The sequence below is a fragment of the Chiloscyllium punctatum genome, chromosome 36 (genome assembly GCF_047496795.1).
Source record: "Chiloscyllium punctatum isolate Juve2018m chromosome 36, sChiPun1.3, whole genome shotgun sequence".
In the NCBI taxonomy this organism is placed as follows: domain Eukaryota; kingdom Metazoa; phylum Chordata; class Chondrichthyes; order Orectolobiformes; family Hemiscylliidae; genus Chiloscyllium; species Chiloscyllium punctatum.
In genome coordinates this window covers 11,783,009-11,797,054 of record NC_092774.1, presented here as the reverse complement: position 1 = coordinate 11,797,054, position 14,046 = coordinate 11,783,009, and the positions used below count along the sequence as shown (strand labels likewise).

Below are 14,046 nucleotides of genomic sequence, written 5' to 3'. Positions count from 1 at the left end.
CCAAATGCTGGTCCTTCCAAATAAACCTGTTGGACAATAACCCGGGTGTGTGTGATTTTTTTTAAACTTTGTCCAGGTTAGGTTGGATTGATCATGCTAAAGTGCTCACAGTGTCCAGGGATGCGCAGCTTAGCATGGATTGGCCATGCTAAATTACCTATAGTTCCCAGGGATGTGCAGGTTAGGGTTAATTGGCCAGGTCAAACTATCCAGAGTGAAGATCTAGACCCCTCTTAAGGGGCCTTTTAGTTCGCGATTGGTCTAAAGAATCAATGAAATGCAGTCTGTACAAAGCAAGGTTATCAGTTTAATAAGGCATCTTGACCCAATTCTGTCCAACAACACAGTGATTAAAGCTTCTGTGTTCCATGGCGAAGTTGTGCAATTACATTTGAAAATGACACGTTATTTATTTAGGTTTTTTAAGAGACAGTGCAGCCTTAATTACAAGAAAAGACCAATCAAATGTAATAAGGTGACATGCTTTAGAGCAGGTTAATCCAATGATATTTCCTGGGGAAGGGGTCTTAATTACATAAATCATCATGCCATGGTAGCAGCTCAAGGTTAGTTCAAATGGTCAATTAATGTGTCAGTGTTCATTTTAAACAAACTCCATTGTCCTCTTATCTTTGGATTTTAGCTTAATTCTGCAAAACAGCAGGACAAGTTCACAGAGTTCAATCATTATTCTCAGCCATTTTGTGTATTATTTTAAATTGAAAAGCCATTTTGTGGTTAGTAAAAATCTACATATACTTGTTGCATCTGACAATAACCTAAATTCAAATTTTAGATCCTCACCTGAAGCATCAGAGTCTGAGGGGTGACCTGATAAACTTTTGTAAGAGGCATGGATATGGTGAATACCCAAGGTCTTTTCCCCAGGGTAAGGGAGTCCAAAGCTCGAGGGCATATGTTTGAGGTGAGAGGGGAATGATTTCGAAGGGACCTGAGGGGCAACTTCACACAGAGAGTGGTGCATGTATGGAACGAGCTGCCAGAGTGAGTGGTGACGGCTGGTACAATTACAACATTTAAAAAGCATCTGGATGGGGATATGAATAGGAAGGGTTCGGAGGGATATGGGGCACATGCAAACAAATTAGACTAGATTAATCAAATGTTGTCTGATTGTGTGCTGCATTGTAACTAAAGTAAATGAATTGACTGCACACACTGAAGTGAATAATTATGATCTGAGATTCCTTACAGAGACATGGTTTCAGGATGATAAGGATTGGATCCTGAATATCGAGGGGATAGTCAAATGGGAAGCTAGGTAAAGGCAGAGAGTTGGCACTGCTAATCAAAGCACTGATCACAGGGTAGTCTGGTGTCAGCTCGGATTTCAGGTCCTGATTTCTCTATCCTCTGATCTCCCTGTTCCCACAGAGTAAGATGTTGGTCTGTTCTCAGTTCTGCTGAATTTCTGCTGAAGCTTTGACCCCACCTTTACACCTTCCGGAACAATAAAACATTCAGTCAATCAAGCCCCAACCCACAATCCCCCAGCCTGTCAACCGACCAGGCACAGACCGTAATCATAGCATGGAATCAAACAAGAAAAATGAAACAAAATTAAAAACATATCGGTGCTCAGGCTTAATGTTTGTTCATTAGGAAGCAAACCAGAAATAGGGATCTCCCAGGATTTTTATACTGCTCTACTTGACGAATTATCTCTCCCTTCCATCTCACCATTTGCACCCAGCTATGATTTACAACAATATTTACACCAACAGAAGTGAAGCATCTGTTACCAAATAGATGTAGAGATATCCAGCACCGATACAGACATTTTCTCTCCCTCACGCACGCATGCGCACACATGTCCAATGGGGGTTGAATGTGTATTTGCAGAATCGTGTTTGCAGATACATTTTATTGTGCATTTTTGCGCAAAATCTGCAAGCAGTCGGTACACGTAATATTTTGTAAATTCCACTTTGGAAGTGGAACCAGTTTGACTCAAGATTGGGATAGAGACAGACTCTGGCCTCAATCCTTTAATGCATTTTCTGAGCTGAGATGTCACTTTTTGTTATAAAACCTTAATTTATCTTGAGAAGATGGCTGACACCAAGTTCTGGGATTTACATATTATTGATACCTGAAACCTGTACTAAACAATGAAAGACTTAACAACCAGGCTTGTTCAACTTTGTCCAGGTGAGAATGGATTGACTGTGCTAAGTTACCCATCGTGCCCAGGGAAGTAATGTCTTGATGGTGCCTTTCCCCAAACTTCCCATGTACGTTAACCATTTCATGCTAAAGTTGTTCCTCAAGAAGCTGCATTGCAGGCTCACCCTGAAGTGACAGTTTATTTTGTTTCCCAAAATCTGACCTGCTCACTCTCTCGGCAGTATCCGAATGCTGTGAAAGATATCAACTTTCAGATGGAGGTATTCAACATTCAGAGTAGTGATATTTTTGCTTTTCTGTCCCGATAAGATCCTGAATCAACACCTTCAGGAGAATGAGAGAGAGCGGAGTGGTGCTTTCAATTTCATGGAATAACAAAAGAACATTCCGCTGAATCGCTTGTTCTGAATTTCTACCCTGCACTGACAGTGAGGACTTTTGTGATCTCTTTTTAACAGAGTACTTGAAGATCTGAAGACTGAAGTTTCAAAATCAACAGATGAAAGGCCTACGCCCAAAACGTTGACTCTTCTGCACCTGGGATGCTGCCTGACCTCCTGTGCTTTTCCAGCGCTACACTTTTCAGCACTGACTCTCCAATGTCTGTAGTGGTCACTGCCTGAGTCACTCAATTCATTGGGACTGTAACGATTTTCAGCTATGATTCTGTGATATTAACTTTCAGGCAGAGTTATCCAAAATGCTCTTCTGCTTCTGTACAATCCTGAATCAGAACATGCAGGAGGATTAGTTAGAGTGGAGTGAGAACAGAGGGGGAGAGAGAGTGGGATGGTGCTTTCAATTTTGTGGAATAACAAAAGAAAAGCATATTCTACAGAAAGTCAAATTGCTTGTTCAGAATTTCTACCATACACAGATGCCCCAACCCCCACCTCCTGGCAGATGGGCAGGGAGACACTTACTTGGAGACAGGGTATGGGTGAAAATTGCTGAGTGAGGCAATACTTCCTCCGGGTTACGGCTTTACCAAGGATCCAATTACAAAGGGACAAATTGGCGCTGACCAATAGTAAAGGAAGTGAAGTCAGGTGGGAGGGTAGTGTGCACGCTTTGACCTTGAGCTGTTTTAAAAAGCAGGTACTTTTTCTCTGCCTTTTTGCTGGGGGGATCTGAAGCTGTAACAAAGTTGGGTCACAATAAAGGTTACCTGAACTTACCGCCGGGCTCAGACTCTGATTTGAAACCTTTGAGCTCCAAGTGGTTTTTGTTTTAAAGCTGCTCCTTTCTTTCAGCCTCTTGCACTATTGACACACTACCCTCAGCAATTGCACAAGTAACAGCAAAGGGTGAACAGCCCAAGGATTAAACAGACAGTGAGGGGGGTAAACAGACAGTGAGGGGGGTAAACAGCCCGAGGATTAAACAGACAGTGAGGGGGGGTAAACAGCCCGAGGATTAAACAGACAGTGAGGGGGGGTAAACAGCCCGAGGATTAAACAGACAGTGAGGGGGGTAAACAGACAGTGAGGGGGGGGGGGTAAACAGCCCGAGGATTAAACAGACAGTGAGGGGGGGTAAACAGCCCGAGGATTAAACAGACAGTGAGGGGGGGTAAACAGCCCGAGGATTAAACAGTGAGGGGGGTAAACAGCCCGAGGATTAAACAGACAGTGAGGGGGGTAAACAGCCCGAGGATTAAACAGACAGTGAGGGGGGGTAAACAGCCCGAGGATTAAACAGACAGTGAGGGGGGGTAAACAGCCCGAGGATTAAACAGACAGTGAGGGGGGGTAAACAGCCCGAGGATTAAACAGACAGTGAGGGGGGTAAACAGCCCGAGGATTAAACAGACAGTGAGGGTGGTAAACAGACAGTGAGGGGGGTAAACAGCCCGAGGATTAAACAGACAGTGAGGGGGGTAAACAGCCCAAGGATTAAACAGACAGTGAGGGGGGTAAACAGCCCAAGGATTAAACAGACAGTGAGGGGGGTAAACAGCCCAAGGATTAAACAGACAGTGAGGGGGGTAAACAGCCCGAGGATTAAACAGACAGTGAGGGGGGTAAACAGCCCGAGGATTAAACAGACAGTGAGGGGGGTAAACAGCCCGAGGATTAAACAGACAGTGAGGGGGGTAAACAGCCCGAGGATTAAACAGACAGTGAGGGGGGTAAACAGACAGTGAGGGGGGTAAACAGCCCAAGGATTAAACAGACAGTGAGGGGGGTAAACAGCCCGAGGATTAAACAGACAGTGAGGGGGGTAAACAGCCCGAGGATTAAACAGACAGTGAGGGGGGTAAACAGCCCGAGGATTAAACAGACAGTGAGGGGGGTAAACAGCCCGAGGATTAAACAGACAGTGAGGGGGGTAAACAGCCCAAGCCCCAGTAAAAGCAGATGGAAAGTGAGTGTAAAATGTCACTCTGACAGGACAGGCCCCACATTCCCGCCCCCCCCCAGTCCCGGTCCCAGTCCCAGCCCCAGCCCCAGCCCCTCCCCCTCCCCCCGGGCCCAGTCCCTCCCCCGGCCCCTGGCCCCTCCCCCCGGGCCCAGTCCCTCCCCCCGGGCCCCAGTCCCTCCCACGTGGCCCCATCGTTGTCACAGGCCCCGCCCCCCGACCAGGTGAACTCCACCCCCCAGGCGGCCGACCATGTTCCCAAACAGACCCTTAACCCCCATCCTCCTCCACAATGATCACCGGCTCCTACCTGCTGTACAGCCCGGGGGGGGCGGTGTGGCCCGTGACCCAGCAGCTGCCCCAGGAAGGCGGCGGTGCCCAGTGACGGGGGTCTGACCCCGGAAATTTTAAGGAAATCTTTGCCTTAAAGAGCCAAGTAAAGTTAAATAAAATAGAAAAGCATCTTACAGAATTCACTTCAAATCATCTCTGGTGAATCACAAGAAGATGATGCTCAATAAACCAAATGATGGAAAAAACATTGTAAAGAATGTCGATATCTCAATTGTACCTTAAAACAATATCTACTCTGCCTTGGACAAGGACAACCGAAAGGTTTTTTTTGTCTGATTGAAATCTACAATAGCCAAGCTTTAGAAAATCCATCACTGAGCCCAATCTGGAATAAAAGTTTTTTTCCCCCCAGGAAATCCTTTTCAGCTTTCAGCCTTCTCCAGCTACAATTAGCACGAAGGAAAGGTGAAGCTCAATGGGGAAAGGCTGAGTAATAGCATATCTAGGCTCTCACCCAAGTATTCTCCGAAGAAAAACATACATCTGGATGGGGACATGAATAGAAAGCATTCAGAGGGATATGGGCCAAATGCTGGCAAATGGGTCACTAGATTAATTTAGGATATCTGGTTGGCCTGGACTGAAGGGTTTGTTTCTGTGTGTCATTACAGACTCCCCTCTTCTGGGATCCCCATACCAGCTGTTATTTTCATGCAATAATCTGACAATTGTGGACTTCCATCAACCTCTTCCATCCGGAGAAATTTCCTCTCTCTGCAAAGTGTGGTTCACGTTGGCAAGTTCAATCCTCCTCCGGTCCTCAGGAACACACTCTATAATGCACAACGTTCTCAATACCTGTTTAATGTTCAGTGGGGAAACTACTTTCAGTCCAACAGTTCGACAGAATTCCTCAGAAATGTTTTTGGCAAATGCACTGCTCCCACAAGAGCTTGTGGGCCCATAGTTCACATGCTTTTAACAACCTGTTTTTATTTTCATTTCCCTGCCTCCCCAGGATGCAGAATTTCTCCCACCAGAAATTGTTTGCCCTGAAAAAAATCCAGCAGGAAGACGATTATGGAGCTATCAATAAAAATGCCTCATATGGGTCATCCAAGGTTAAAAATGGAAGAACATCTCTCTTCAAAGTTACTGTTCTGTTTGCCCTTTCAAAATTCCTCGAATTTAAGGTGTTCCATTGTAGCATTTAATTATGATCCATTAAAAGCAGTATCCAGTCTCATCTGAGTGAGGAACTGACTGAACAAGCGAAATAACTTTTCTGTCTGCTCTTTAGATGTGACATCCTCTCCCTCTCTGTGTTGATGCAACAGGATTACCAGAGCTGGAAGTACCACTCTCTGAATACAATTGCTGATTGACAGTTTACTTGAACTGCTTAACGTAAGGATTTAAAAGCTGCTCGCCCGATCTCGCACAAAGTACAAAAAACAAACTGTTCACCCGTGCCTGCACAGAGGAGAAATTTCACTTGGAATAGATCACAAAATAAGAACTGTTACCAGTCCCACAACTCATGTGTTTCCCATGGACAAAGTTAAACATCACCCAACACCAGGTTATAGTCCAACAGGTTTGTTTGGAAGCACTAGCTTTCGGAGCGCTGCTCCTTCATCAGGTAGTTGTGGAGAATGAGATCATGATCACAATTTATATCCAAAGGAGTCTAGCGTGACGGAAACGTGACACATCAACCAATTTTAGATTAAATCTTTCACCTTTCGAATGGGTTTCTGTTCTTTGCTATGTTAATCCCAGAATTTGATTTTAATTACCTTCTCAAGAATATCATTCAAATGTAGAGCTTTTCTAACAATAGGTGTGAATTCAGTCTGCATCTGAATATTGATTCAGAGTGACATTTTTCTTAGAGAAAAGCTCTGCATTTAAATTTCATTTTTGAGGAGGTAATTTCTAGATTAGGGTGTAGAGGTTAGGGTGGATTGGCTGTGCTGAATTACCCATAGTGACCAGGGATGTGCAATTTAGGGTGGATTGTCCATGGGAAATACGGAGGATGGGAATGGATATGGGTGAAACTCTTCGGAGGGCCAGAGTAAAATAAATGGGCTGAATGGCCTGCTTCCACATTGTCGGGGGAGTCACAGAATCCCAACAAAGGAGCATTTTATCGGCATCTATCCTGTCAAGCCCTTTTCAGAATTCTACTGGTTTCAATAAGATCACTTCTGGTTCAGGGAGGTAGACGGCACAGAAACAGACCCTTCGGTTCAATTCATCCATGCCGATCAGGATTCCCAAACTAAACTAGTCCCACTTGCCTGTGTTTGGCCCATATCCCTCTAAACCTTTCTATGCATGTTCTCATCCAAATTCCACATGCAAACCACCCTCTGTCAAAACGTTGTCCCTCAGGTTCCTTTTAAATCTCTCTCCTCTCACTTTAAAGATATATGCCCCTGAGCCTTGACTTCCCCTACACTAAGGAAGAGCCCTTCGCTATTCACCTTCCCTCCATTCCTCATGATTTTATCAACCTCAATAATGTCACTCCTCAACCTCCTGTGCTCCAATAAATAAAGTCCAAATCTCTTCTTATAACTCAAACCATCTAGTCTTGGCAACCTCCTGGTAAATCTTTACCGAACCCTCTCTCATAGGAAGACTTCTCTTACAGGGTCACCAGAATCGTACTCCGTACTCTCCAAGTGGCCTCACCAACATCCTGTACAACCTCAACATGATGTCCCAACTCCGAGACTCAGTGGGGTGAACAATGAAGGCAAGTATGCTTAATGTCTTCTTGACCACCCTGTCGAGCAGCGATGCAACTTTCAAAGAACTGTGTACCTGAACCCCACCCTGTCTCTCTTTTACAGCACGACAAAGGGTTGGACCCTTAAATTGTTCATGGGCTTCCCTTCCTTGTTTTAGCCAAACGCAAGCCCTCGCTTTTGATAGCTCACTCATACACACGCTTTCTCTCCAGACACCCACACATACACACCCCCAACACTCTCTCAGCGTATACTCCATCACGCACTCACTTTACCAAACATGCGCAGACACTTACGTGCACTCTCATGCACAAACTCATCACTTTTTGGGCAAACTTGTATTGGCAGAAATATGTTTGCAGACACATTCTACTTTGCTCAAAAATGTGCAGAAACTGCAGGCAGTCAATCAGTGTAATATTTTATAAATTCCCAGTTTGAATCAGACTGGTTCTAGTTCCAAATTTGGGATACTGACAGTCTCGAACCTCACACCTTTAATGCATTGTCTGGGCTGAGATGTCACTTTTTTAAAAAAAAACCTTAAGTCATCTCGAGAATGTGAATTAATAGTAATTCTGGGATTTACAGGTTAATGAACTGAAACCTGAAACTCAGTCTAAAAGGTGAAAGACTGAACAGCAATCTTGGTGTGTTCAATATGTCATTTCAGTTACATGACACTGATCTTTTGCTATAAAATTTGGGTGTTATGATCCTGCTCCACAGTTACATGATGAAGGAGCAGCGCTCCAAAAGCTCATCCTTCCAAATAAACCTGTCGGACTATAACCTGGTGTTGTGTGACTTTTAACTTTATCCAGCCCAGTCCAACATCAGCCTCTCCACATAATTTCTCGCGAACACTGCCCACACCTCCTGATGCTGCCAGGAAACTTTACAACGCCGATGAAATGACACACTCGGCACTCCTGAAAAATTGACAAGTTCTCACGATACTGGCTGCTCATTCACGACTGATATGCGACATTGGAAGCTTAGTGCAGGAAGCTGAAAGAAATGAGCAGCTTTAAAACAAAAACTCTTAGACTCTCATTGAAAGCTTTGAGCTCCGAGCACAGCAGCAAGTTCAGGTAACCTTTATTGCGACCCAACTTTGTTACAGCTTCAAACCCCCTCAGCAAAATGGCAGAGAAAAAGCAGTTGCTTTTTAAACAGCTCAAAGTCAAAGCGCACACACCCACCCACCCGCATTCTCCCCCACCCCCACCCCATCCCCCATCACTTTCTTTACTATTGGTCACCACCAAGATGTCCCTTTGTAACTGGATCCTTGGTACAGCCTTAACCTGGAGGAATTATTGCCTCACTCAGCAATTTCAACCCATACCCTGTATAGCGCCATCTGCCGCAGCGGGATTCAAACCCGGGATCCCTGGAACTGGGTTAATAGTCCAGTCGATAATGGCACTCAGCCATCATTCCTTCAATCCCCCCTGCAGTGGTACGTGAACTCGCTGGTGCCTCTGAAGGTGGGAGGAGCGCGTGAAGTCCTTTCCGCACTCGGGGCATCTGAAGGGCCTCTCCCCCGTGTGGACCCGCCGATGGGTCAGCAGGTGGGAGGAATTGCTGAAGGCCTTCCCGCAGTCGGTGCAGGGGAATGGCCTCTCCCCCGTGTGGGCCCGCTGGTGTCTCAGCAGGTTGGGGGAATGCCTGAAGGCCTTCCCACACTCGGGGCAGCTGAAGGGCCTCTCCCCCGTGTGGACACGTTGGTGTCTCAGCAGGGTGGAGGAATTGCTGAAGGCCTTCCCGCACTCGGGGCAGCTGAAGGGCCTCTCCCCCGTGTGGATCCGCTGGTGGGTCAGCAGAGAAGAGGAATTGTTGAAGGTCTTCCCGCACTCGGGGCAGCTGAAGGGCCTCTCCCCCGTGTGGACGCGCCGGTGGGTCAGCAGGTGGGAGGAATTGCTGAAGGCCTTCCCGCACTCGGGGCAGCTGAAGGGCCTCTCCCCCGTGTGGCCCCGCTGGTGGGTCAGCAGAGAAGAGGAATTGTTGAAGGCCTTCCCGCACTCGGGGCAGCTGAAGGGCCTCTCCCCCGTGTGGACCCGCTGGTGGGTCAGCAGGTTCGAGGAATTGCTGAAGGCCTTCCCACACTCGGGGCAGCTGAAGGGCCTCTCCCCCGTGTGGACCCGCTGGTGTCTCAGCAGGTTGGGGGAACTGCTGAAGGCCTTCCCGCAGTCGGTGCAGCTGAAGGGCCTCTCCCCCGTGTGGACCCGCTGGTGTCTCAGCAGGTTGGGGGAACTGCTGAAGGCCTTCCCGCACTTGGGGCAGCTGAAGGGCCTCTCCCCCGTGTGGACCCGCTGGTGGGTCAGCAGGTTGGAGGAATTGCTGAAGGCCTTCCCACACTCGGGGCAGCTGAAGGGCCTCTCCCCCGTGTGGACCCGCTGGTGTCTCAGCAGGTTGGGGGAATCGCTGAAGGCCTTCCCACACTCGGGGCAGCTGAAGGGCCTCTCCCCGGTGTGGACCCGCTGGTGGGTCAGCAGAGAAGAGGAATTGTTGAAGGCCTTCCCGCACTCGGGGCAGCTGAAGGGCCTCTCCCCCGTGTGGACCCTCCGGTGGGTCAACAGGTTGTTGGCCTGGGCAAATCTCTTCCCACACTCAGGGCAGGAGAACGGCCTCTCCCCCGTGTGGGCCAGCTGGTGTCTCAGCAGGTGGGAGGCCCGGGTAAATCTCTTCCCGCACTTGGGGCAGTTGAAGGGCCTCTCTCCCGTGTGGGAGCGCTGGTGCCTCAGAAGGTCGGAGCATTTGCTGAAGGCCTTCCCACACTCGGGGCAGGAGAACGGCCCCTCCCCTGTGTGGATGCGCTGATGAATCTCCAGGGCAGGCGGGAAATGGAAGCTTTTTCCGCCATCAGCACACTTCCACCGTTTCTCCACGGGGCAGGATTCCTCAGGTTTCTCCATGGCCGAAGCTTCAGCTGCGTGCACACACACGTTTCCAGCCCCTCCCTGCCGTCAATTCCTCTTTCCAGGCTGTAGATGCTTCTACACACCCCACACTCAATGCACTGCAACAGTAGGGTCTCTCATCCAGTCCCACTGATGCTGAAAACGTACTCAAACAGGAACCAAAACGCTTTGCTGCTTCTCACAGACTCAGTTGAAAATTGTTTCCTGTCCCGATGGATTGAGCGACTGTCAGACATTGACGTCAAAGTGAGGACTGCAGACGCTGGAGAGTCAGTGTCAAAATGTGTGGTACTGGAAAAGCGCAGGTCAGGCAGCATCCGAGGAGCAGGAGAGTCAATGTTTCGGGTGTAAGGACTTCATGCGTTGATTTTGAAGCTTCTATCTTCAAATCTTCAAGTACACTGTTTAAAAAGAGATTACAAAAGTCATCACTGCCAGGGCAGGGTAAAAATTCAGAACAAGCAATTCTACTTTCTGTGGAATATTCTGGTCTTTTGTTACTCCACAAAATTGAAAGCACCATCCCACTCTCTGTTCTCACTCCGATATAACTAATTCCCCTTAAGGTGCTGATTCAGGATCTTACAGGGGCAGAAAAAGCAAAAACATCAAGACTGACATCTCCCTGAATTTTGGATAATACCACCTGAATGTGAATATCTTTCACGACACGGGGATCCTGCTGAGAGTGAGCAGGTCTGATTTTGGGAAGCATAAAAAAAAAGTGTCAATTCAGGGTGAACCTGCAATGCAGCTTCTTGAGGAAGGACCATACACAAAATGGTTAATGACCCCGGGAAGGTGGGAGCAAAATGAGACATCAAGGCATTAACACCGACGCACTTCAGTCAAACTCTTCTGCTCCCAGTCAGGGCAAAACATGCTCTGAAAGTCCAGCCTTCACAATCACAAGATGGTCATAAATCCTATCCCTCAGAATCCTTTCCAACACCTTGCAGACGACAGATGTGTTCTTGCCTTCCCCCACAAACATCCACTTCTTTGTTGTTCAAAAATCAGATGAAACCAGCCTTGGATATATTCAATGACCTTATTCTCTGAATCCTTTCAAGTTTCACAACATCCTTCCTCTAGCAGAGATACCAGAACTGCACACAACATTCCAAAAGTGGCCTAACCAATGTCTGGTGCAGCTACAACATAACTTCACAACTTTTATAAGAGGAGCATTGGGAAAGTTTTCAAAACCCACAAAAAGAATGGAAGGATAAACCGATCTTTTGCGGGTCAGCTTGGAACATCAGGGCGGGGGGATGGGAATGAGGGAAGGAAGCTGAATGTGCTGGAGCCAAGGTGGAGGAAGAACAGAGGATGCAAAACCGACTTGAAGCTGCAATGAGGAATATTGCATGTGCTGTACTTGTACCTGTTGCAGTTACTGGTGGGAATCGGGTGCATTTTAAACATCAAAACAGAAAAGATATCCAGCCCTCCCCCTTCCCAATCTCTATCCTTCAGTCCCTCCTCACCCGGGTAACTAAGACACATACCTGAGTTTGTGGAGTCTGCTCCCTCCCTGGATTCACTCCAGTTGCTCCAAGTGACCAATTTCCCCTCCTCCCATCTCTGTCTCCCTCCCAGGATGAAGAGTTGTCCAGAGGGAGGGAGATTCACATTGAAACGGACAGGACCACTTCCGCGTTGTGACGTCACAAAGGAACTAGGGGCGGGGCGAGGAAACGTGACGGTATAGGAGGCGGGGCGAGGAAAAGTGGAGGTTGAGGGGGCGGGGCAAGACCGACTGCGGGACGCTGCACTGCGCATGCGCTGCTCCTTGGGGCGTAGGGCAGGAGAACACACTTTCCAAAAGCCCCCTCCCCTTCAGAGAATCCCCACAGTGTGGAAGCAGGCCACTCGGCCTCACCGACCCTCCCACACCCACATCCCTATCCCCATTGCTCTACATTTAACCCTGAGTCATGCACCTTACCTGTACATTATGCCTAATTTAGCACGGCCAATCCACCCTAACCTGCACATCCCTGGGCACTATGGGTAATTTAGCACGGCCAATCCACCCTAAGCTGCACATCCCTGGGCACTATGGGTAATTTAGCACGGCCAATCCACCCTAAGCTGCACATCCCTGGGCACGATGGGGAATTTAGCACGGCCATTCCACCCTAACCTGCATATCCCTGGGCACTATGGGGAATTTAGCATGGCCATTCCATCCTAACCTGCACATCCCTGGGCACTATGGGTAATTTAGCATGGCCAATCCACCTTAACTTGGATAAAGGTTAAAATTACAACTCCAGGTTGTAGTCCAACAGGCTTCTCTGGAAGCAGTAACCTTTGGAGTGTCATGAGACATAAGCATGGAAACAGACCCTTCGGTCCAACCTGTCCATGCCGACCAGATATCCCAACCCAAACCCATCTGCCAGCACCTGGCCCATATCCCTCCAAACCCTTCCTATTCATGTACTCATCCAAATGCCTTTTAAATGTTGCAATTGTACCAGCCTCCACCACTTCCTCTGGTAGCTCATTCCATACACGTACCGCCCTCTGCATAAAAAAGTTTCCCCTTAGGTCTCTTTTATATCTTTCCCCTCTCACCCTAAACCTATGCCCTCTAGTTCTGGACTCCCCGACCCCAGGGAAAAGACTTAATCTATTTTTGGAAGCAGTAACTTTTGGAGTGATTTGGGTTCAATTCCCGCTTCGGGCAACTGTGCGGCATTTGCACGTTCTCCCAGTGTCTGAGCGGGTTTCCTCCCACAGTCCAAAGAATTGCAGGTTAGGTGAATTTGCCATGCTTAATTGCCCTGTAGTGTAGGTGCATTCGTCAGGGGTGAATGTAGGGGAATGGATCTGGGTGGGTTGCTCTTCGGAGCGTCAGTGTGGACTTATTGGGCTGAAGGGCCCGTTTCCACTCCGGAGGGAATAATTATTTATATAAAATGCCCCCGATCCATTAGAGGGCCCAACATTAGTTTTAATTGGGTAGTAGAAATCTGAAGTATAATTGCACGCTTCAGGACATCCAGACGTGAATGAATTTGGCACAGGACACATTGGGCAACTATTAAAGACTCCGTTGTATTTCACTGGGTTGTGGACTCATGCAGAGACAAGAACAACTTACTTTGATAACAGTGTTCGATTTGCAAATGGAACGGCTGACCGATATTGAGAGTTTGCACACTTGGTTAAGCAGCTATGGGTCATAGCCAGGATTTATGAGGCTCAACTCCCTAATTTGCACTGTTCTGGAAAGTGTGTGCTTCATTTGCCTTGGAAGGAAGAAATAAACAAGAGCTGACAAACAGGTATGAGGAAAGTTGGAAAATGTTACAGAGAGACACACACACACAGGCACAAGTTTGCAGGAAAGTTAACACTTCATAATCTGGTTTCAATGCACATTAGCCTGGGTATGGTACTGATATCACAGGGGCCTCAAAAAGGGCACTCCCTCAATACTCAAACCAAAACATGGGTGCCCCCTGCTGGACTGGTTTGTGTTCACTCTTTGCTGCTGCCTATTTCAGTTGATGCTGTACATTATTGTACACGCTCACAAA

The 14,046-nt window shown here is 47.7% G+C and overlaps 1 protein-coding gene and 1 long non-coding RNA gene across 2 annotated transcripts in view; one reads left to right on the top strand and one right to left on the bottom strand.

Annotated features, from left to right (window-relative positions):
* Positions 1-852: 852 nt before the first annotated feature.
* LOC140460824 (uncharacterized) lies at positions 853-6,083 on the top strand. The gene is made up of 2 exons (XR_011954364.1): positions 853-925; positions 5,822-6,083. It is a non-coding gene; the product is annotated as an uncharacterized lncRNA (long non-coding RNA).
* A 2,721-nt stretch (positions 6,084-8,804) lies between these two features.
* LOC140460783 (uncharacterized) overlaps positions 8,805-14,046 on the bottom strand; it is a 94,900-nt gene continuing 89,658 nt past the window's right edge. The window contains exon 4 of the mRNA XM_072555468.1: positions 8,805-10,199. Coding sequence (XP_072411569.1) covers positions 9,005-10,199 — 1,195 coding nt within the window. The 3' untranslated portion in view covers positions 8,805-9,004. The remainder of the gene's footprint in view (positions 10,200-14,046) is intronic.